Source organism: Anser anser, assembly GCF_964211835.1.
Source record: "Anser anser genome assembly, chromosome: 3".
NCBI lineage: Eukaryota > Metazoa > Chordata > Aves > Anseriformes > Anatidae > Anser > Anser anser.
In genome coordinates, this window is record NC_139722.1 from 46,240,919 (window position 1) to 46,265,722 (window position 24,804).

At 34.4% G+C, this 24,804-nt stretch overlaps 1 protein-coding gene across 7 annotated transcripts in view; it reads left to right on the forward strand.

Annotated features, from left to right (window-relative positions):
- The window catches only part of GRIK2 (glutamate ionotropic receptor kainate type subunit 2), a 411,583-nt gene that overhangs the window by 379,322 nt on the left and 7,457 nt on the right, over window positions 1–24,804 (forward strand). For 4 of the 7 annotated variants that reach the window (XM_083831524.1, XM_083831530.1, XM_083831529.1 and 1 more), the window contains 2 exons: window positions 9,668–9,918; window positions 18,008–18,185. In XM_083831524.1, the coding sequence (XP_083687650.1) occupies window positions 9,668–9,918; window positions 18,008–18,185 (429 nt within the window). Of the gene's footprint in view, window positions 1–9,667; window positions 9,919–10,111; window positions 10,657–18,007; window positions 18,186–24,804 lie in introns of those variants that run through there. The other 3 variants (XM_083831531.1, XM_083831527.1, XM_083831528.1) reach the window with 2 other exon arrangements.

The following is a 24,804-nucleotide window of genomic DNA, read 5'->3' on the forward strand; positions in this document are numbered from 1 at the left end:
TAAAGGATCTTTTGGCATAGCTAAATCTACAGAGATATATATTATTTCAAGATTATGGAAGATGCTTAAGGACATGAAAGCTTCAAGCAGGAGAGATGATAAACTTTCCTAACAGAAAAAAAAGACAAAAGAGTAGTTTATGATAGAATAATTGCTTGGAAAATGCAAACTTCTCCTTCTCCACCATGGGGTCCCTGCCATGGGATGCAGTCCTTCTCAAACTGATCCTATATGGGGTTCCCATGAGCTGTAAAGGGACAGCCTGTTCCACTGAGGTCCTTTCCATGGGCTGTAAAGGAACTTCTGCTCCGGTGCCTGTAGCACCTCTTCCCCCTTCTTCACTGACCAAGGTGTCTGCAAGATCATTTCATACTCCCCTCTCCCAGATGCTGTTGCATGGTGTTATTTCCCCTTCTTAAAAATGTTCTCACATTGTTCACTGGCTCAGCTTTGGCCAACGATAGGTCCTTTTTGGAGCCAGCTGGAACTGGCTCTTACCTAACATGGAGCAACTTCTGGACTCCTCACAGAGGTCACCCCTACATCCTCAACCACAACCAACCAAAATCTTGTCACATAAGCCCAATATGTAACAAAATGTCAAATAAACTTTGTTTACAATCATTTTTATTTCTTAGAGAAAAAAAAATCACAGTATTTTTTTTTTAATTATTATTATTTTGAAAGATGCTCCAAATTTGGTCCATAGGCAGGGACACCTTCCACTACAGCAGGTTGCCCAGAGTCCCATCCAACCTGGCCTTGAACACCTCCAGGGATGGGGCATTCACAACTTCTCAGGGCAATCTGTTCCTGTGCCTCACCACCCACTGAGTGAAGAATTTGTTCCTAACATTGAATTCAAATCTCCCCTCTTTTAGTTTAAAAGCATTCCCCCTTCTCCTATAACTATCTGCCTGAGTAAAAAGTCGCTCTCCATCTTTTTTATAATCTGTCTTTAGGTATTGGAAGGCTTCAGTGAGGTTTCTCCAGATCCTTCTCTTCTTCAGGCTGAACAACCCCAACTCCCTCAGCCTCTCTTCATAGGAGAGGTGCTCCAGCCCTTTGATCATCCTCATGGCCCTCCTCTGGACTTGTTCTAATAGGTCCATGACCTTCTTGTGCTGGGGGCCCCAGAGCTGAATGCAGGACTCCACGTGGGGTCTCACAAGAGCAGAGCAGAGGGGGACAATCACCTCCCTTGACCTGCTGGCCATGCTTTTTTTGATGCAGCCCAGGATATGGTTGGCTTTCTGGGCTGCAAGAGCATATTGCCAGCTTGTGTTGAGCTTTTCATCAAGTAAGATCCCCAGGTCATTTTCCTCAGGGTTGCTCACAATGAATTCTCCACCCAGGCTGTATTTCTGCTTTGGATTGCCCCAGCACAGATGCAGGACCTTGCATTTGGCCTTTTTGAACTTTTTGAAAGAGGTTCCCACCTCTCAAGCCTGTCCAGGTCTCTCGTGATGGCATCCCTTCCCTCCAGTATGTTGAAGTGTACTTACTTACTTTTGCACAGTGTAATTCAATTCAGCATTTTTTAATTAAGCATTAAAATAAATATTTTATTTTTGGCAAATCAGAGCCAAGAGAGGGGTTGGCTTTTTTTTTTTAATTTCAGCTAGCTTTGTGGCATGTAATTATAATGTTTAGAGTAAGCACATTTTGAGGACAGTATTCATATAATTTCATCAGACATAGAATCTAGAAAGAGTATTTCACATTTCACTCCTTTAAATTAAAGAGTTCATTGCAGAAAAAAGGGGTTTCGGGCAATAATTCATGATCTGCTACTTCATATCTTTTCTAGCAATATGACTTCATAAATTACTTATGTTTATATAAGCCACTAATAAATGTGGTATGAAACATTTCTTCTACACCAGTGAGAGGTTGCTGGATTCAAGTGGACTTTAAACAAACAGTGCAATCAGTGAACATGTAACACAATTATCATGTTGTATTCAATAACAATATATATAGGACACCTGATTTATATTACTTATGTCTCTTGGGAGTGATCTAAAAAAATACTCTCAGAAAAAGTTCATAATTTTGACATTTTTAAACTTATCATATTCTGAATGCAAGTATTTTACAAAAGATTTCATTACATGCAATTTTTTAAGTGCATGTTTCCAAATATATAAAGTTTTAAATGGCAGCACAGAGAGAAATATAGATTACTTAAGAACAAAAGCTTTTAAAAGATGAGTAAAGACTAAAACTTAATGTATTCTAAATGCAATCAAATAAATTACTCTAATTTCTTAAGTATGCAGTAGTAAGTTTTAAAAGATATAAAGATGATCTCAAGGCTTTATTATTTTGGAACTTGTTCAGCCTGCTCCCTTGTTGCATTCATAATTCTAGTTATAGGTTTGCAGCCTTCTTTTGTAATCATCCAAAAATTAATGTACTTTCCAAAGCTTGGTTGGAAAATAAAAAGTAGATAAAATTGGAGTAAATGTAAGAATAACATCTCAGCATCCAACAGATGTGTAGGATGTTGTCTCCTTTGTTTTGTCTAGCTTTTAAAAGACAGAATTGAGAAGTGAGGGAAAAAAAAAGAAAGAGAGAAAAAAAATAAGTCTGTCAAAATGAATTTTTCCATGTTAAAAAAAATATAAAAGAAATAAAAGAAATTCGTGCCTCCCATTTGTCCTATCTCAAAATGCAGAACTTGAGCAGTGTGATTTTCATGGCCCTTTCACACTGGTGCTTCAATGTTTTCCTCTTTTTGTCTTTTCATTTTGTGTCACTCCTGGAGGTCTAGACTAAGAATCAATTGACATTTTTCAAGATAGGTACTTACTGTAGCTAGGGCTACTTTCTGTGTCCCAGCATCATTCTCTTTTCACACCTCCACCAAACTGAAAAGGATGTGTTTTTAAGGGGCATGTTTTTAAAACAATTGTCCTTAAATCTCAGGCAAGATTAGAGAACAATGACAATGACCACAGTGTCTGTAGCTGATCACATTACTGCCATATTCTCTTCAATTCATTTATGCATTTGATAGTCAGTGATCAATGCAGAACAAAATTTTAAACTTTTTTTTTTTTTTTTTTTAGTCAGGAGAAACAACAAAGGTTTTTGTTTCCATTAGTTGATTTAAATATTGCATAATTTTCTAAATTCAAAAGTGCATGTTACCTTATTTTCTTGAAGAAGTACGAGAAAACAAAAGGAATGTCCTAAGTTTCTTAGATGCAGTTTGAGAGTTCTTGCTTTGCTTCTACTCCTGCAGTAACTCAATTGTATCTGACATTCATGGGTAAACAGGTCTATACTTTTAACACATCTTTTTAAAAATGTATTTATTTAATAAAAACAAAGCAACGGGCATGAATAACCTGGGAACCTTTCAAAAAGCAGACAGTTCCAAAACTGTAAGGAATAACAATTTTTTAATGATGTAAATTTAGTCCCCAAGATTGTTAATAATACACTCGGTTAACGTAACTGGAACCAAATTCTTCATATTTGAAATACTGAAAAGCTGAGATGCTTAAGATTTGGTAATTTGCTTTGGTGAAAATATATTCCTGGACTTCCTCTGTAAAGTACTAAAAACTACAGTTAGTGGCTTTCAATTTAATCATTGTTGAGATTTCAGACTTTGCAAATATTTCCTGTTTATCTTATATAAAGGATATCGGAGGATATCTGAGCTAAGCTATCCTTGTCTACTACATGTTATAAAGTGCAGATGCTGGAGTACAGATGCTGTTATAAGTACAGATGCATCTTACAATTGACATGCTGTCTACTTAGAAAGTGTGCATATGTGTCTATGTATATATCATACATTCTTAGGTAAATTTCAAATAATGGATGTAATGAATACTGTGCAATTTTTGCATTCATTTGGTTTTATTGTTAAAATCCCCTAGTTCTCTTGTAGTTTCTTATTACCTTCAGACTGTAGAAATTTTGTAATATGAACATTTTTTTTTTACCAGTCCTTTGTGACCTGAGTTTTATACAGATCTGTCTCTATAGGAGACAGATAAATAGTACCATGTACCAACACAGGAGGCCTTTTTATTCTGCTTGCCTGCACTTAATCTGCAATCCTTCATATAATTTGAACTGTAATATTCATCACTTATACATGCATAAAAGTGCTGGGCTTCAGTTCTTCTGTAACTAAAACAAATTAATACATTTGTCTTCATTAGCTGAACATGCAGAAAATATAGATTCAAATTATTTATTTTTATGCAGGTCAAACCATGTATTGAAACTAATTTGAGAATTTCAATGCTTGAGCGGTTAATTTATTGTTGCTGAAATGTAAGAATGTGTAGCTAACATATTTGATGAAAGAACCGTGTTTTTATAGTTACCTCAGAAGTATGTGTTGACGCACGATAGCTGACTGAGCATTATATTAAAGAATTGCCAAAACACAGCTTCCAGTAGCTGTTGTGAATAAACTCTCAGTTGGAGAAGGGGAGTTTCCAGCAGGATTTTGTTGGACAGGTGTAACTGAAGTAAAGACATTATGTTCAAGCTTCAGCATTGACATTATAGTGCTCAAGACCATTTGCCGCATTGTAAAAGAATCTTCTACAAATATAAAGAACAGAACTTGTTGCCCCTGTAGTCACTTTAACCTTGTGAATCAAATTGTGGGAAAGAAATCTGCATGGAAAACCAAAAAGAAGTCAGCTCCTCTTATTTACTGGAGGGATTAGAAATATATGGAATACATAGGACTGAAGCAGCTGAAGCTTCTAATTGTCTCCTCTGGATGCATTATGAAGTTTTGCAGGAATTCTGACCACTCCAAGGTCTGAAGTTATTTCTGTTTGTATAACTTAAACAAAGATTACCCTGATTCAAGATGTCATTACAGCTAGATATACCTAACAGCTAATTCATACCTCACCCATGATAAAAAAGCTAGTGGCAAAAACACTGACAGGTATTATTTTCAGAATTTCCATTAGAGCTTGGCTTGGTAGGCAAGGTATTCTGGAAATGCATGGACTGGGTTTTCAGGGCTGCACACTTTTTGTTATGACCCTAGACTTTTCTTTATCTTTCACTAAACTCTTGCCCGCCTTCCTGAAAATTATACACGTTGTAGGACTGCATGTAATATTTGTTAGACTCCTTCATTCAGCTGTATGGTGCTGTGTAGTGTTAGACAAATATTTCCCAAGGAGGCTGTATTTGTAGGCCGTTTGTATGACTGATACAGGTTTGCAAGGGGCAAAACCAAGGTTTTCACACTTTTCTACCTTAAAAAGTTCTAAGTCTACTCAAAGTTTATTAATATAGCACTTGTTTTCAGTAAATGTGGGGAGTGTATTTAAACTCTGTGCATCTGGGATGCATTGTCATTAATTTATTTGTACCTTAGAGGTAAGAATGCTATAATGTTTGAGTATGTCATAAATATAAAAGAACACAGGCACAGAGCTAAGAAACTGATAAATGCTTCTGGTTTACTTCACTTAATATCACAAAGAAAATCTTTTATCAAAGCTACATTTCACAGAATCACAGAGTAGTTGAGTTTGCAAGGGATCTCTGGGGGTCCTCTCCTCCAAAATTTCTGCTCAAGCAGGGACACCTAGAACTGATTGCCCAAGACCATGTCCAGATGGCTTTTGAAAAGCTCACATCCATCTCCTGGTGTAATGCAATGATATCCTGTTTGTTCTATATTCTTAAAAATACGACTTCTTAGGGAAGTGGCTAGTTTTGCTATTGAGGACAACTTTTCAGTGGCATACTTATAACTTCTCTATATATAACTTCAGTACTTCTGGGACTTGTTATCTTAGCTTTATACAGATGTTTCAGACATAATTTTATACAAATTTTCATTTGTATTTTAAATTTTCATATGTAAGTTACTGCAAATAGAAATTGTTGCATCCCTCATTGATTTTGTTGATCATAGAAAAGTATTAAGGTCTTCATAATCTGTGTAACTAGACTGAAGGTATTAAAATTATTCTTTTAGCAGAAGTTCTCATTCCTGCAAACTGCAACTCGAGAGAGATCAGCAAATAATGTATAGTTTATGTTCTGTAGGCCCTCCAGTCCTAGTTTATCATGGAGATAGTTCATGGAGTCAATTGAGAAAATAAAACACTTGGAACCCAGGGAAGAGGGGAAAGACCAAGTCAGATATTTCCACACTTGACTTCTCTTTTTCTTCCATAATCAATGGAAAATTATAGTCTCATCTTTTCCCTCTGAGTTTGTGATGGAGTTTTAAATATCTTGGTGTCTGTGTCCCTGATCCTTTCCCCAGGCTCAAGTCATTCCCCATGCACAGACTTGTAAGATTTTTTTTTCAACTGCATGTGATTTCATTTATATTTGAAGTTCACATTTCTGCACATGAAAATTAATGTTGTGTGTGCTTTCTATGAATCTGACAGAATTTTACTCATTTATTTATGTTTTTATTTTTTTTTAATTTATGCTTTATTACTTAATTCTTATTTATACTGTATTTATTTTCCACATGCATTCATGCACATGGTCAGCACGCCTTCAAGTTTCTGTTCACATTTAATTTTTTCCCCCTGAACAGTGAATTCTCTTCAGTGAAATACTCTGTTTTCTAAAAAGTACACAAAGGACATGACCTTCCCGCAACACCTCTTGAAATGGCTTGACTCATCTTGCATTCATGATGGTGAAAATTGGCAATAATTTACAAAACCTTTTACATTTACATGGTGACATTTTTCATTTCTGCAAGGAAAACAGCAGTTTTGAGTGTGTAATCTGTATGCTGTGTCTATTCTCTCTCTCTCTCTCTCTCTCTCTCTCTCTCTCTCCCCCCCCTTTTTTTTTTTTTTTTAATCTGTTTGCATGGTAACTGTGTCATCCACTGATTAGACCACAAAATTTTTGGACACTTCAGGGACTTCTGGGTAGATTTCCCATTGCTGTGACTTCCAATTCAGCATGTCTCAGAAACAAACATAGGAACAAATAAAAATTTAGGAAATAATATTGTTGTGATCCTTCTTTTGTTCTTTTTATAACTAGTTGAATCATTAAAAACAACATTAAAAATGACTTTTTTTCACATACCATATTATTAGGTCTACTCAGATTGTTCATTGCAAAATGTGAATCACTGAATTTATATCATTGTAAATCATTCAGAAATAAAATAGACTTATAGAACTGAATGCTAGCTTTTTCAAAGGTATAATATTTAATTTAATAGCAGAAGTATGCGATGTTGCTCATCCCAAATTAATTCTTACTTACAAGTTTGCTGTTTTTAAGGCAAGCTATTAAGATATAACAAATGCAAATATTGCAGTAGAAACACCAAAGGCCCTGTAATCTATTGATTCCAGTAATACTTGTGCAAAATTTTGAAAATCACCAACGGAATGTGGTACAAATGCTGTTGAACTGAGTCACTATTAAACTGCATGCTTCTAATGCAATCCTCATAAACTTAACTATTTGTAGACAAGACTATCTTGTGCTTTATGGCTTCTGTCTCTGAATTCCTTAGTAAAGTCATGTTTTAAAGAGTTCAAATGGACTAGAACTGTTTTTTTACAATTTGGCCCCTGGAATACATAAATAATAAATGAAGAGTAGTTGGTACTGCCTATATTTAGACCAAAAGAAAGTGTAGAAACTGAGTGCAAATCAATTTAATTAGAAAGCAGCTTGTCAGATCAGAAGATGGGTTAAACTGGGTCCAAAATTATTTCTCAGAATCCTGCGTTATTTTGGTTGTTGTTGTTAAATATTTATAGGCAGTGTAGCCCTGAAAATATCTCCCAAAGATTATAGTATGCACTTACACTTCCCCAGGCTCTTGTCGACTAATCACTTTCCTTCTTCCATTTGACTGAAGAAAAGCGTCGGGTACAGGATTTTGCAGAGTTTCAGAATAATCAGAAGGGTCTGAAATCATGTGACCTAAGCTCACGCATGCACAAAGGAATAGAAAAGAGCTATCCCTTCTCTCTGCTTTCCATATAGTCCTGTGTAAACACAGTGTAGCTCCTAGTACAATCTTTTCTAAGGAGAGATATGATAAAACCCAATTATTGCAATGTTAATTTGAGGCTAGCTCTTCCCACCTTTTATTTTTGGAGTAAAGGAAGAGCCCGGGGTATTTTATAATTAATTGTCTTTTCTATGTTTTATTTCCATGCTGGCACATCAACCCTTTGCAATTAGCTATATTGTCATGATAAGTTCTAGATATGTAACAATAAATTGAATACTATGTTAAAGGAGAAGAAATTCCTAATAAAATAAAATAAAACAAAACAAAACAAAATAAATAAATATTTTTCTAGTGTAAAGACTACAAATTATCCTACAAATGCCTTCATTCAGCTCCTTCAGAGCTGAAAAAAATACATGAAATAGCCAAATTTCTCAGCAGCATCTCTCTAGCAGGATTCTGAGATATTTTTTTTTTTAAGGTATTAAATTAAGGAAAATACATTTTATCATTCAGTCAAAGGAAACACCATAAAGATGATAGCTAGTAAGTATCATTATTATGACAGAAGGAAAAAGAGGAGGGATTATTTGTAGACCTGCATTCATATCGCATGAAAGAGGGGATGCCATGCCTTTTCATCTACTTCTATTTTTTTCTTGTATTTCTTAACCACTTTAATGAAAAGTCTTTTGTTCCTGTTTTTGAAGGAGGAGAAGAAAAATTATGTCTTTGCTCTCCTTAAACATTACACAGATCTTAACATAGAAAAAGCACTTCTAGCTAATGTGATTTACTCTGTAATATTTAGAAAAGTAAAGCTTTCTTCATTGGCATTCTTTGTTAATTAATTTAGGTTTTAAAGTACTCTTTGAAAAATTCTTGTGCACTTATAAAGAAAAAGAGAGCAGATGACATACGAAGATATGACACTACCCTGTGAACTGCCCATATTGAAAGGTTCAAAAGCTGCAAAATTATCATGGTTTTAAAATACTTAATTATGAGAAAGAAATATATTAAAAGTATGAAAATTCACATTCCTGTTACCTAACACTTAAATTTATCTTTCTGAATGCATTACTTAGTAATGGTAATAAGTAAGTGTTTGGAAGGTATTGTAATTGTCTGACAGTGTATCAGATACAGACTTTCGTGGCTTGGTGCTGAAGCATAAGTTCATGTTTCTTTCTTGCAATAAAGTATAACAGTATAAAGTGCTTATTATATAAAAGACCTACAGCTTTAGGGTAGCAAGCTATGAAGCAACAGCCTGTAGATTTAGTTATATTAGACTAAATCTACTGCAGAATAATTAAAAGCCTGATATGAATTAAAAGGTGAATACTCTTTGGCTGGATTTAATAGTTTAATAGACCATGAGACTCAATGTGATAAGACTTGCTTCATCGAGTTGCCTGGCTTACAAACAACATCAGCTGGATCAAGTTTTGCACATATGTATTTATGTATATATATGTACGTATGTAGGTTTGCACTTATGTGACCAGTGGGACCAGGGTTAAATGTACGTGTTTTTTCCATAAATATTATGGTTGTAAAGAAGAGGACATATATATATATATATACATATATATATTTTTTTCCCTGTGGCATTCATTGCATTACACTTTATTCTTATCAGGTGTAACTAACTTTCTTTAAAATATACACCACTGCAATATATGTTCCCTGTGATCTCTTTAGGTTCTCCATATAGAGACAAGATCACTATAGCAATTCTACAGCTGCAAGAGGAGGGCAAGCTCCACATGATGAAAGAGAAATGGTGGAGAGGCAATGGCTGCCCAGAGGAGGAAAGCAAAGAGGCCAGTGCTTTGGGAGTTCAGAATATTGGAGGAATCTTTATTGTCCTGGCAGCAGGATTGGTGCTTTCTGTCTTCGTGGCAGTGGGGGAATTTTTGTACAAATCAAAAAAAAATGCCCAGTTGGAAAAGGTAAATATTGTCTTTTCCTATTTCCATATTTTATTTATGGTCTAGTTGAATAACATTTTAAACTTTGGTAGCCAAAATGTAGGTGCATACTAATTGTTTATCATATAATACAGTATATAAAAAAGGATCACAGCAAAGTACCCAAAGGTTACATTTACAGCTTTTAATTTGTGTTCAATATGTTTAATTGTAGCCAGCTTTCAGGACAAGTGACTATTTCTCCTCTTATTCAAGCCTGAAAAAAGACAGCTTTTTACTTCTGGAAGTTCACTGCAGTTAATTTTGTGGATGAAGAAGAAATCCGAAACTATAATGGGAAACAAATTAAACTTCAGCAGATAATTCTGATTTTCAAAAGACAAAACTGTCTGTTGCTCAAAGCCAAAATATGCAAATGTCTCTATAGAAATGTTCTTTCAGACGTTTATAGTTGAAAAGTTGTCCTGGTAGCATCTGGAAAAGCTTACATCACCATGAATTTTTGGGGGTGTACTACTGATTATGATATAATGTCCCGTCATTTCAGACTGACTTGGTTTTGAAACTTCTAGTGTTAATTTGCTCTCTCATTTTACAATTTATGCAACTGCAATACTGTAACTGTGCCAGCACTGATAATATCTTGGGAAATTCTTAGCTGGAAATATAGTTTTTGCATAGTGAATAAGTGAAATAAATCTCTCTATATGTATGTGCCCATGTTTAAACCTAAACTCAAACTATGCATTTTAATGCTATGATATATTCTGATTTTTAAAAATGGAGATAAGCTGTTGTTTTTTACTATTTTTTTTTTGTGACCTATGGCAAGACCTATATGTCTATTTAGTACCTTAATTTAATAAAATCAGTAGTAAATCCAATCAGTATATTTAAATTTATTTTTTTTTCCAGATGCTACTAGTGAATTTTTGTAACTTGGATTATTACTCAGAAAATTTAAGATTTGTTATCACTTCATTTGAGGCTACCTTTCAGTATGCAAGTGTCCTTTAATAAATAAATTGTTAAAAATATTTTTTCTAATACACACAAAGGCAGTGTGAGGTCACAAGGTCCTAAACACAGTTTGAACATGGGTATATTTGATTAAGTTGTTAAAAGCCCATTTAGAACCTTTCCTTTATGATACTTTAGGCTGATTCCATTCTGTTAAAGTGCTTTTGAAATGTAATGTTTCTGAAATGAATTTATGAGGGAAAAGATAACTATTATCTAAGTACCCTTGCAAAACTATCCATTCCTAAGGTGGATATGGATTTCTTATGGGCACCAATTTGGTTTAGCTTTTCTGGACTTTTAACAAATACTCACTTAGAAAAATAGTTTTGATAGTGATCTCATAACATCAGTACTTCAGTGTTCTGCAGGGTGTGAATATATAACTTAATTGACACTATCAGCATGTTGGAAGAAAACAGAAACAGGACTTTTTTCTCTAAGCCCTATGGTTTGTTGTTGTTGCTGTGGTTTTTTTTTTTCTTCCTTTTTTTTTTTTGATCTATTTGCTTCTTTTTTATTTTTGTTTGTTAGTGATGGATAGATATAGCAACAAGTGGAGGTATCTGAACTTTTTACCAGAAGTGTTTCATCATACATCAAGTATTGATGTAGTTTTAAAATTTAGGATTAAATCTGAAGCAGATGGAAGGATTAGGTCTTTCCACTCACCTCCTTCCTCGTCTCCAATTTCTTCCCTTGTATCCCCTCTCCATAACACCCAACTACGCTGATCTCAGGAGAACAGTAAAATTTCTCTAGAACTTGACTTGTAGAATAAAACTATCAGGAAATGATGCCAGGATCCCTGCGTATAACCTTCCCTGAACCACTGTCACCCATTTTTCTCCCAGCACCTACAGACCTATGTGAATGTCTTCTTCCTTCCTCTCCAGAAGTAGCAGATCCCCTTTGCCTAGGAGAGAGGGGCATTGCAGCAGCCAAAGGGGAGATAAGCAGGACTGTCATCTGTTTCCAATCTCTGCGTCTTTTCTGTTGTCAGTTTGCACGAGTAAACCGTGCAAGTAACACATTCTTGGCTTTCTCACAGGGAGGGAGAAGACACCTTTTTTTGGTAACATTTATTGTTTCAGCCCTTCAGACTCAGATTATCATTCTAGCATTTGTATAACGCTTGTCAGCATTTGTAGATGGGAAAGATCAAAGGTCACATTTACAACCAAGGAAATGAAAGAAATCAGATTACTTCAGTTGCTGAATATATGGAGTACCCTGGGTTATAAACGGACATATTAACACATAAGTCTGCATTATAATGCACAAAATATAGAGTTGCATTTCCTTTGTGGCAGTGGGGAAGCGATGCAGATTTTAAGTGTATTATCTAGATGATTTTTGAGTGTTTTAGATGTCATCCCCCATCCTGAAGTGCACATGTAAACAGAGACATTGGTTAGTGTGAAACTGTTTGGAGGAGTGACATCTCAAAAGGAACTGAGCTGAGAAAAGCATCAGACAAAATTGTGTTATTTGCTAAAAAAAACATTACATCTTGTAATTAAAGTGACTCAGAACATCCATGCTCCTGATGTGCTAAAAAATCTCCAGGAAATATGGGACACTAATTTTACTCCTTCTGGGAAACAGATGCCAATAACCAGAATACCACCCATGCATTCATGCCCGCACAGCATTTTCTAGACATGGAGGAACTCCTCTTTTATTGACACCTTTCAAAAGCAAAGATTATCCTGGATGTTATCACCATTAGGCTGTTAGTCAGTAACACTTGCTATGGTCAGTTTGTTTGAAAAATAAGTGTCCTAATTTACTAGGTATTTTCTAGAAGATTCAGATTGATCTAAAAAATAAATAAAATAAAATTTGCTATCATGTATAGCCATTCAGAATTCATTGAGCCATCAGCAGGTCATAACTAAATCTGCTTGGGAAAAAAATAGCATATGTACATTTTATTCATTTTGATCTGTTAAGCACTTCAAACAATGTGAAATGAGACACATATCAGCATTCTGTTTGTTTCCTTAGAGGAGATCTGGTCAGAGGTTCCCTATAATACAAAATACACCAACAAATTGTTTCTGGAGTTACACAATCAAATTGTAACATAAGAACTAGATAAATTAGCCTCTCTGAAATAAGTATTCATTTATAATTGATTATAAAAGCAATAAAAACAATAAATTGATATTAAATTGCATTTTATACAGATTTCCCAAGGAAGACAGGAACAATTGAATGTGCTATGGTAAATATTTGTCTGCTCAGCTACACAGTTGAATGGAGAAAGATCAGTCTGGATAGTTTATCTCACAGGTATAGTGAATGAGTCCTTAGCTGTTTGCAGCATCGGACCCAAGGCACACATTATTAATTGTGAACATACATGCGGGTTACATATGGTGTTTTACTTACAACTGCAGATTCCACTGAAGTAACAAGAATTTTTGAATGCTTAACTGTGAACTGTATATGAGACTAACTATATCTTTGAAGATGACACAAACTTAAGTGGTTGACCAAAATATATCGTTTACATAAATTTCAAACACCCGCAGAATACAAGAGCCATGTTTTGGTTTTGATGATATAAGGATAGCAAGAATAGAAGTCTCTGATCTTAGCTGATTCAAAATGCAGCTTTACTGGGCTGCAGAGGCATTAGGTTATGGTAGTATTCAGAAATTGTTTGGTTTTTTTTTCTGTATTTGACAATAATTCTGAATTTTTGTCTGTATACCTCAAACACACACTGTAGTAACATGATAACCTGAGGTGTATTTCGAAATAAATAACCCCACTAGTCTTACCCAGTACTTAGTCTCACTGATTTTTTGAGAGGGAATATTAGGAATGGGAAAGCATTGCCCTTGTCTGGCAGAATTGTGATATTCCAGTGGACACAGTGGGAAGGGTTCGGAGGAAATGGCAGTTCTGAGGCTGTCCCAATTGCATTCCTTCAGAGTAACCACAAGATGGTGCCTTCTATTTTCTCAGAGGGAAATTTAATTGTTCCTTTTTAACAGAATTTATGTCACAATGCTCACTTTTTTTTTTTTTTAATTGCAGCCTTTTAAAAAAATGCTGAAGGCTTGTACTCTTTCCTATTGTTTATAATACAAACATCTAATTATATCATCTGCTTGGAAACATGTTATTAAGTAGAGCTTTTTTATCCAGCCAATCTTGACTATAAATGCTCTGCCATTTGCATTTTATAATTGCTTTTGCTGGTGAATGACCTGCTCCCTGATTTTAACAGGCACTCTGAGGGCATTGAATAAGCATGTTAGAAACAGAAGCCATCTAAAACAATTACTACATCCTTTTTTGTTGCTGTGTTTCAATGTGTCATGGATTTATGTACATTTTATACATTTATTTTTGTACTGATCATATTATTATCATAAAGGCCAGGGAAAACATTGACCTTGCAGACCATTAATATTTAGCATAATATATTTATTGATGGGTCTCAATTTGAGAATTTCTTGACCTTTCCTTCATTTTCATTCCTAAAAAAAAAAAAAAAAAAAAAAAGCCTTCTCTGAGATTTCTGAGATTTTCTCTATTTTTCTCTACAGTGATGAGGTAGCTACTATAACTGTAAGCTGTTTGGTTGTTTGGTGGAAAGTACTTGTTCACTGTTGAAAACTTTAGGATGAAGTTCACAGCATTACTGAAGACAGTGACAAGTATATATAGAACATTGCATTTGTTACCCTTGCAAGTGGTTGTATCTATCCTGGCCATGGTTTCTTTAGAAAAGATAACATGGGCTTGAAAAGTAATCTTGAAACTTGTTTTTATTGACATAATGGACCCACACCTTTGCAAGAGGTTGAGATGAAGAAGCTGTTGTACTGTAACCACTTACAGTTGATACTGTGTTCTTATTGTTCTTTTCTCAAATGCAATTTAACTGTTCATGATTTGTTTACATGAAGTTAGCATAAATGCTAACATGGGCTTTATTTGTCAAGCTCTTTCTATAGTCTGCACCAGGATAAATTTAATTCATTATGACTTAGAATGGTTCCTTTTAGAATTGGTATGAGCAAAGTCCATACATGTACCTTGTCTTAACCAGAATGGTCTTTCAGGAAGAAGTTAATCCATATTGGAATACTGTGAATGTTTCTTTGTCAATAGGATGGTGGAAAGTCAGTATTTCCATTTTTAAGTTATTGTCCTAACAAAAATGTAAAACAAACATATTACAATAATTTTGTATGAAAAATCAAAAGATTTTTAGGATCTTACCTAAACAGATTTTAAGATCCCTTCTTATTTTACCACATTTTTTATTATTATTTTATATTATATTATTATTTTAATAATTTAGTTTTCATTAAATTCTTTCATAAAAACTGTAGTGTTACTGGAGTTCAGAGAATATTCCTAATAGTTTAATATCAAAAGCCTTTGACATTTGGGACAGTAGTTTATAATAGTTTTGGGGCAACCCCAAAGTAAATCCCAGCACAGAGAATTTTTTTTCCCCTTTCAGGGAAGGAAGTTCAAAAGATTTTAAAGTTGAAAAAGGTGTTACTCAGGTTACAATAATAAATAAATAATGAGATTAAAAAAAAAAAAAAGTAAAAGAAAAAAAAAAGAAAAAAGAAAAAGAAAAGGAAAAGAAGAAGAATGTGGGAATTAATGTTAAAACAAAGTAAAAGCTTTGGGATTTATATCCCAAGTAACATTGAGTCAGTGATGTCATCTGTATTACCATGTCATATTTTGTAATGGAGTAATCTCAGAATTTTTAATGTTGACTGGGAGAAACAGCAGTAGCTGTGACAATTCATAAGAGGATTTTTTTTTTCAACTTTATACATTGCATTCTGCAGATATGCAGTTGGAAAATTGGGAACCTCTATCATCCTGTATTCCACTGAGCACTATATGTAGATGTATAGGCTGTATTTTTTGTGTGTGTGTGTATGTGTTTAGATTACTAGAGGATGAGATATTAATTATAAATAAATGCCCTCATGGAAACCACCTAGGTATTATTATCTTCTAATGGCAAGAACTGTTAAAAAAAACAACAACACACACAGAAAAATATCTTTTATAGAAAAGGGTAGGAAAAAAAATGGAAAAAAAGTAAAAAAAAATCAATTCACTGTCATTTTAAAAATCATTTGCAAACAATAAAACATTAGAAACAAGTTCTCTATTTTGTTTTTTGATTGTAGCTCAACCAATATCTATTTGATAGTGAACCTTGCTAATGAGGTATTTTGAATTTCTTAAGTGGTATCATTCAGGAAACAAAGAACCAAAAGACTGGAAATGTACACAAAACTGTCCACTGCAAAAGCACAACTGTAGAAATGTGATTTCAAGAGGCTCCAAAGATATTCACCTGAAACTGCAGGTTTCAGTTATGGTATATTTTATGTTTGGCACAGAGAATTTGAAGTTGTATAAATATTGTTGAGAAACTTGATGTGTCATTTATTTTATAGCAACTACTGTTCACTTCCACTCATCAGTAGAAAGAAGAAACATTCAAAGTATGTAATTATTGGCTCCCCTGATTTTTTTTTATTATTTTTTAATTCTCAAGGAAAAAAATGTCATTATAAAACATTCATGTCTAATTTTTCTGTGTTCCCCTAAATGTTAATTAGCATGTCACATCTACAAATATTTCAGTATATAAATACTAATATTTGCATTTTGAATTAATCAGCTATACTATAGCTAAATGTAGTATAAACACTTAAGCATAATATTAAGATATTTCACACCTACATTTGAATCAGCAAGCTTAGAGCTAAATGAAAGTTTAGTTCATCGGAATTAGGTTACTTTCACTTCAGCATAAGCCAGCAAAGCAACAACAAGCACTTCCATTTATTCTAGACTGCCAGATGAAACCATGTAATTATAAAGAAACTGATGCTAACCATTTTGATGTTATGTAGTGCAACGTGATGATAACTGTGTTTCCAAAACAGTAGAAACCATTGGCATTAAATTAATACTAATAGTCTCTCTCTGTTCAACATGATTGGAGGCCATGCCAGATTTAGTGTTAAGTTTATACTATCACACAACTATAAAAATATAATATATTTTTACAGTGAATAATGTACAGTGGATTTAAGTTCAGGCAACATTAAAAAAGGTGTTTAGATACAGATATACTTAGCCAAGTTGTATGGATTTTCTAAAGTGGCTCTGTAGATGGGCTGTTTATTTTCAAATTAAACTATATGGTGATACATAAAACATTTTAATCCAGATAGATTTATACTCCAAAAGACTGATCACATATCAGCATCACTTCCTTTCACCATGCCTGAAGATCAACAAACCTGACCCTCCTTAGACAAACAGGAAATGAGTTTACACTGAGGATGATTTAAAAATGATTTAAAAATGATTTAATAGGTGAATGAACTTTCACAGCCAGTGGGTGATCTCATGCGGCTGATTTCAGTGTAATCAGGATCATCTCTGCTGAAAGTCAGAGAAATATCCTACACAGCTGCGATCACAAGATACAGAACTTTTAAGATGTTACATTGGATATCATTCTAAATCAGATAGGCACTACTGTATATGCTATTTTCTCAGTGCCATTTATATATCTGACGTGTTATGAATTGGTATCAGCACTTATTGAACATCTGGCAGTCATTTGTAGCCATTGTTCCAGGGAAATTTCAGGGAAGTTCCAGGGACTGCAGCAATCCATTCTGGAAGAGGACCTGGACTGATGTGGAAAGCTTTACACCTGTAGAAATTACTGCCACTGACCTAAACCCAGATGTCAAACTTTACTTGCCACTGATCCAGTTTGGAAACCCAGACCCAAACTTACGAGCCTGGAGGAATCTGAGGCTTATAAGCCTCTCTCACAAGAGGTGGAATTGAGTAATAAGGGTAGATGATAACTTCTGAATGCTTCCCTTTACCTGCACAACATAGCACCTATCTCCAGGGGATTAAACTTGCATCATGCCCTTATTTCAGCCAGGTACTGGAAGCACAAAATGACTGCACCATCCTGGTCTGACAAGAGAATAGGACTGTGAATCATCTGAATGCTGATGACACCACAGCCCAAATTATTTCATTATCTCCCCAGTGGCCTCATATACATGTTAAAAGGAGAGATGACAGGATGAAACCTTGTGGAATCCTGCATGACAGAGAGCCCTCGGGGCTGATGAGCAATTACCCTATGCCATCCTCTGGGATTTCTCTGAGAGGAAAGAGTGGAACCACACAAGTGCAATCCCATCTGCCCCAGCCTAGGTCCACAGGTGAGTCAGAAAAGCATCATGATCAGCGCAATGGTCAGAAAGGCTGCTGGCAAAAGCTAAATGAAGCCACCTTTGAAAAAGCTTTCTGCACTGATATGAGTTCCCCATCAGCCTCAGGAGCTAGTGTAGCTGCTAGGCTGCACTTAGGCTGGAAACCAAATTGAATGGTTTCAGAAGACTTTAAATGGAGTCAGAGTTTCTTTACAAGAAGTCTATCTAATTCACCAGAGTACATGTTATTTTGTCAGGGAATAAATTTTAGAATTGTAGAGTTGCTGAATTTGGTTTTTGGACATGAATTGATAATTTATTAAGCAGGTAATTAGGTAATTTAAGGCAATCTGGAATTTTTTGTCCCAGACATATTAACAATCTGTGCTGGAAGAGACTTTTTTTTTGTTGTTGTTGTTTGTTTGTTTGTTTGTTTGTTTTGGGTGGTGGTGTGTGGATTGGTGTTTGTTGGTTGGTTGATTGGTTTGGACCAGCAGTGAGCTGGTCCAAAACTTATATAGTCCAAATGGTCCAAACTTATATAGTATATCACTTATAATGTATGTCACGTGTAACATATCGTATAACGTATATCGCGTATAAAGTATCATATATCACTTATCATATATCACGTATAACGTATATCACTTAAGTTCATCTCACAACTCTAAAACTCCGAAGATTATTTCAGGTTGTAGAACTGTTATTTTGTTGCAGAAAGGGCTGGTACCATCAGTCTTGTTGATTCTTTCCATAAGATAGCTAGAAAAGTCCTTGAAACAATCAGTGTTCAAGTTAGTTCCAGTATGAAACACATCATGCTTCACCAAGCTGCCTGGAACAATTCTAATGTTCTTGACATCTTAGAAATTATGGTTAACTTACTTTATGGAATTATATTTTTAATTATATTTTTCCTTTTGCTAGATTTTGATGTCTGTGCTTGAATAGGTGATGAAATCCTCCATATATTTTGGCCTGAAACTGACTTCTTTAAACGGCTCCCAGTTCTCCTCCTACCAAAAAAGCACCAATTGCTAAAACTGAAATTGACAATATATTGGTGATATTTTCAGCTAATTGATGTGAAATTAGTTTTCAATGTACCTGTATATTACACTTGCTATGATTTGAAAATATACTACATCAGAAATGTGTGGAAAAATATTTTTAATATAACCATATTATGTATATATAGATATTATACATATATGTGTGTGTATGTGCATATGATTTGCAGTATAAAACTAGGTATATAACTAAGCGAACTAGAAATCTAATCTTTACAAGTATGCTTTATTTTTAAAAAGTAATGGTTCAACTACAGTTGAAATACGGTCTATCTTTCTCTAAGTTTATTTTAATTCCATTAGTTGCTCATCTCTTTGTGATCCTATGTAAAAATTCTTAACAGTTGTTGTTCTGTCTAGGGCTTTAAGATTGACAATTTTTTCATATACACATTCAGAATCCCTGGCATATGGAAGGAGAAACAGATTAGAAGGGAGGGTCAGGGCAGAGCTGTGCACTCAGTCTCAGTTAACTTAAGGAAGATGAAAAGTGTTTTGAATAATATGTCCTACTAAGTGCTAGAACACTGACCCATAACATAACAAGAATATGCAGGATTAGGGCTGCTACTGCTTTAAGAAAACTTAACAAGGCTTCAAATAATATGTGGCATACAAGACTGGAAGTAGTGAACTTCTGAGTAAATCTTCTAGTTTTTTATTGAAAGTTGACAGCCAACTTTATATTAAATCCATTAAAGAGGAAAAAAAAATCTATAAAAGAGCAAATGTTTGGAGACTTTTATATTTAAAACAAACAGAATATTATTCACTTAACTCAGAATGGTAAGAGTGATGCAGGCTTGCCATTCCTATCTTCTTGTTTCTCTTTGTAGGACATTAAAAGTAAAATTTATGGTGGTAGTTTCATAACTGTGTGTCTAACATGCTAATATGATTTCTAATTACCTTTCTAAATTCTAGTTGTGTAATGAAAACAGTTAAATATTGTTTAGCTTTCTTATTAATACCTACAAGCAAAGATTTTTTTTTTTTTTAGGCTGTAGTCATGCACCAGCTTGCTAGTAAATAGATTGTAAACAATGATTACATTCTCTAAAACAGTTATCTTGATTCTATGTGATTTGTGAGTTGTCAGTTGTGACAAAGAATGAAAGAGGTATCGGTTACTTATTCACACTGAAGGAGATGAGTTTTTTTCAGAATTGCTTTGTGTTAAAGGGCTAAGAACTATGGTGCTGATTAATTTTTTTTTTTTTCTGTGAACTCTCTGCTTAGAATTGCAGCCCTATTTTCTAATGTTTTATAGTTATTGGTGCCACAAAATAGTTGCACTTAACTGTGCTTGTGTTCAGAGATCTGTATGCTTTCCTTCAATTCTTCAACTATTTGACTGTGTCTAAGGTGACTCGGAGGCAACATTACTTTCTGGTAGCATTTAGGAAGACAATGATATTTTGTAAGGGTTGGTGAAAAATCAATAATAATTGGTGTTCTTGTAATGTTCTTGCAGTGTGGAGGGTAACTTGGGGCAAAAGGTTATTTGTTTTGAATTAAGAGAATGATCTTGTAATATCTATTAAAAGAGCTCATTTTCATGGTATACAGTAATTTCTGAAATACAGTCCGTAAATTCTATAAATTTTATTGTTTTTCCCTTAAAATGTTCAGATGATATCAGTATTGAGATATTGGATCATATTTTCTAAAATCATGCCTGAATTTATTTACCACAAAAAAAAAATAGTATTATAGAGATGCTTCTGTATTTCACATCTTGTTATTCCAAAAGGTATATTCTCACAGTGTGAGAACACAAAGTTTAGCTGTATAGAAAATACTGAATGTACTCAGATTGGAATCAAAAAGAGACAGGAAAAGAATTTATATTAAAAAAAAAAAAAAGTTATACATAAAGTAATCCTTTGTAAACCTTTTTGAACATGATTTTGCAATATGTGGGGAAAACTCTTCCATGTGTCATATTTCTTAGATAGAACCCAAAGAAAAATAAGGATCTAGATCACGAAGTTTTAAGTAACCTTGAATTCTTTTTTTTTTTTTTTTTTAATAGATGGCTATTTCAGCAACTGAAAGTTGAAGGAAAAATATGCATTTATGTTTTTTTTTTAAATGTGTTATTCCTTTTATTCAGTGGTCAGTTACCAAAAAGATGGTACTGTTTGGGAGATAATAATGTTTACTGTTTCCAGACAATTGACGTTTTAAAATACATAGCATACCTAAAAAAACATACTAAATGAAGTAATTAAATCATATATTTCAAACAGTGTACGCAGATAAGTTTGCATGAACTTAACTTATACAACATAATTTGAAAACACAGAATGGAATAATTTTCTAGTTAAAATAATTATCACAAAATTGTGTTAACTGCCTTTTTAAGACTGTCAGTTTTGCCAACATTTCTAATTTTAGGGAGTTCATTTTAATGAGTTTACAAATCCAGGTAAAATTTTCAGATAAAATATTTTGGTAATTTTCTTGAGATCTTGTTTTCAGGATATTTCAGAACCTTGACATCAAGTGCATGCGTCTTCTTACTTCTTGGCCATTGACTGTAATCCAGTTCATACTGATAGGGTCTAAAAGTTGATACCCTTTGATAAGTGTGTTCATTTCTGTGCAAAAGATTTTGGTGAATTGATGCATCTTGAAAAGGATTCACTCTGTTTTACCACTTCTGTTTGATGTCTTGGCAGAGAAGGCAAGGGATAAAATCTTGAAAGTGTTAAATGCTAATGAACCATTTTTAAGTTTCGAATTTAAGTGCCTAAGAATGTTTCAGTTAGGTCTTTAATTCCAGATGTGAGAGACATATAATGGCTGCTGGTGGTGAAACACTGAGTGTTGTTGCACTTGTTTTTTAATGGATTCTTTGTGAAATTCGTAAGTTATGTGCTATGTTCTACACACAGTGAAAATGCCAAGAACTACAAGCCTTAGCAATTTCACCTGTGAGACATTAGGGAATACCAAATTAAATCTTGCAATTTCTGATGATTTCAGGATTAATCTCAGTTCCGTAATCATAACTGCAGTTCTCATGTTAAACAACAGCACTCTTAAAAATGAAGAAATCTACGAGGATCGAATGTTTACATTCAAAATACAGCTGGATGAAAAGGAGATACAGTTTCCTGCTTTCACACAGTGCTAATCAACAATACCTTATGCAGGAAGATTGGATGCATTATGGCTCAGAGTATTCATTTAGAAATTTTAGCCAACACATTCCCACAGTGAAAGCCATAAGTTTCGTCTTTTATCTCAACCTAGTGCACAGGAAAAATTTGAAGAGGGATTGCTAATGAGTGTCCATTGCAGAACTTGCTTCATGTAGCCAGAGGGAAATGATTAATTTTGTCTTGAACTTTAGCCTCTGAAGGAGTTATGCCTGACTGTACACCAAAGAGAAAGACCTTCCTCTCCTTTGGCTTTACAACTTCAAACTTTTCTTAGTTGTAGGTGGCTAAACCCTTTCAATCACAAGCTGACTAAGTATCAAACTTCAAACTCTGCAGGAGAAAAAAGTGTTTGAAAGGAAGAGTACCACAGCCAGAAGAAGATTACCATTTCCTTCTCTCTTGCCTATTACCCTGCTCATGCAAAAGATTAGAGAAAAGGGCATTTGTTCAGGATTTGAGGGATTCAAGTTCAGTTCTATCCCATGTCTGAGACAGCTACCTCTTGCATTTTATTTTTATTTTTCTACTTTAAGTAGAATTTTCCATAAAAATATTAAACATCACTGAAACAGGAACTAGCCCTGAAGGCTTTCTTCTGCCACTGAGTGCCCCAGTGCCTGATCTCCAGAACTGCCTGCACTCTCCTTCCCTCCCTTTCTCCCTCTTTGCCTCTGTTCACTGCTTCCATGTGAAGTGGAACAGGATCAGTAGGAGGAAACTGCAAGTGTTTTTACCCTGACGTGGTCTAATGCCTTAGACCATGCTCTGCTGACACACACTAGAGTTTAGATCTTCCTCTGGCAGAAGACGCTATTGAATGGACACTCTCAAATGTGTCTCAAGTTCAGCTCACACTCTCCAGCTGATGAACGGCTGCATGGAAAAAGGTTGCAATGTCTGCCACGTGTCCTTCTTTGGCAGTTGCTATATTTTTTGAGAAACTTTATTTGTTAGGTCACTTCAGAGCACATCAACTGAATCATGGATTTTAGGCATGGTGCACTTGATGATCTGATGGACTCTAGAACTAAACCATGTGTTAGCAGAAGTTCTCATGATGACGGTCAAATGACAAACCTGTAATGTTTAATGTGGACAACAGAGTACCTTACTGCTCAGAATGCCTTCAGCCCCTGAGTCCTTCAAAGAATTAGGTAGGGTAAGGTGCTTAAATGCTTTCTGGACCTAATTTCCAAACTCTAGGTTTGTATGAGCAGTGGAGATTTAACAGTTTTGACAGTTCTTGACTCAGGAGAGAAATTAAATGTTTATATATTGATTTCTGATCTATCACTAATCACAAAAAAATCAATGATCAACATGTACTTAGAATAATTTCATGTGCTCTATCTTCCTTTAATTTTTTAAATAATTTCATGGACTGTAGACTAGTTATTAAGAAAGCAAAATTCAAAGGATTAGATTATACTTCATATTTGCTTTGGGTAAAATGATTTCTCAAAGGCTTGTCATAATATCTTGGGCTCTGGAATTAATTATTTGATTAATACATTCCTCCATTAGTTGGAAAACATTTAAGTTAAAGCATGTGTTAAAAGCGAAACAGGCCCCCAGAATGGAGATTTCTCTTCCTCCATATTTATCCCATACTTCAATTCTCAGACTGAGGAAGGGCTAATAGCTCAACACCCATTCAGCAGTTGAGAATTCAGTAAGATGAGGGTAATAAGGGAGATTTTATTTTACTTTTCAAATTTCTTGCACTGAAAAAAAAAAAAAAAAAAGCTTTGAGGTGATGAAAACATGTTTATAACGTGTTTTTCTCACACTATGCTCTTTGTAAAGATGGAATGAAACAAAATTTTTTTTGCAGATATAGTCTTCACAAATGATATTCAGGAGTGGAATAAGTGTTTAGCTAAAGAAGATATTGGAAATAAGGAAGTAGATTTATTTATTTATTTCAATAAAGAGTCTGCATTTTAACAGTAGTTAAACAGGTAAATTTCCTACTCTGAGGCTTATTGTTTTGTTAAGGAACAGCTATTTAAACTATATGGAAATGAAATGTATTAAGTTGAAATATGGAAAAGGAAATTTTACTGAATACCTAATATACGTGTTACATTCAGACACTGTCCTATAAGGCAAAACTGTGTTAACAGACCATCTGTTTGAAATATTTTTATGTATCTTGTGCATGCATACTCAGTAGCTGGCAGATAAATAATTGTAGAGACAAGGTGAATTTTTCAGTGAGTCATTGCAGCTTGATAAGTCATTTTAATTATTATGCAATGCATATTTAAAAGACAGTAATTTATTATGAGCTCCAGGCTGAGACAAAGCAAACTTACAGGACTGACATGGCTGTGCCAAAGGAATGAATCTTCTTCTAGGCATTGCAGCTAGACATTTCTTACAGAT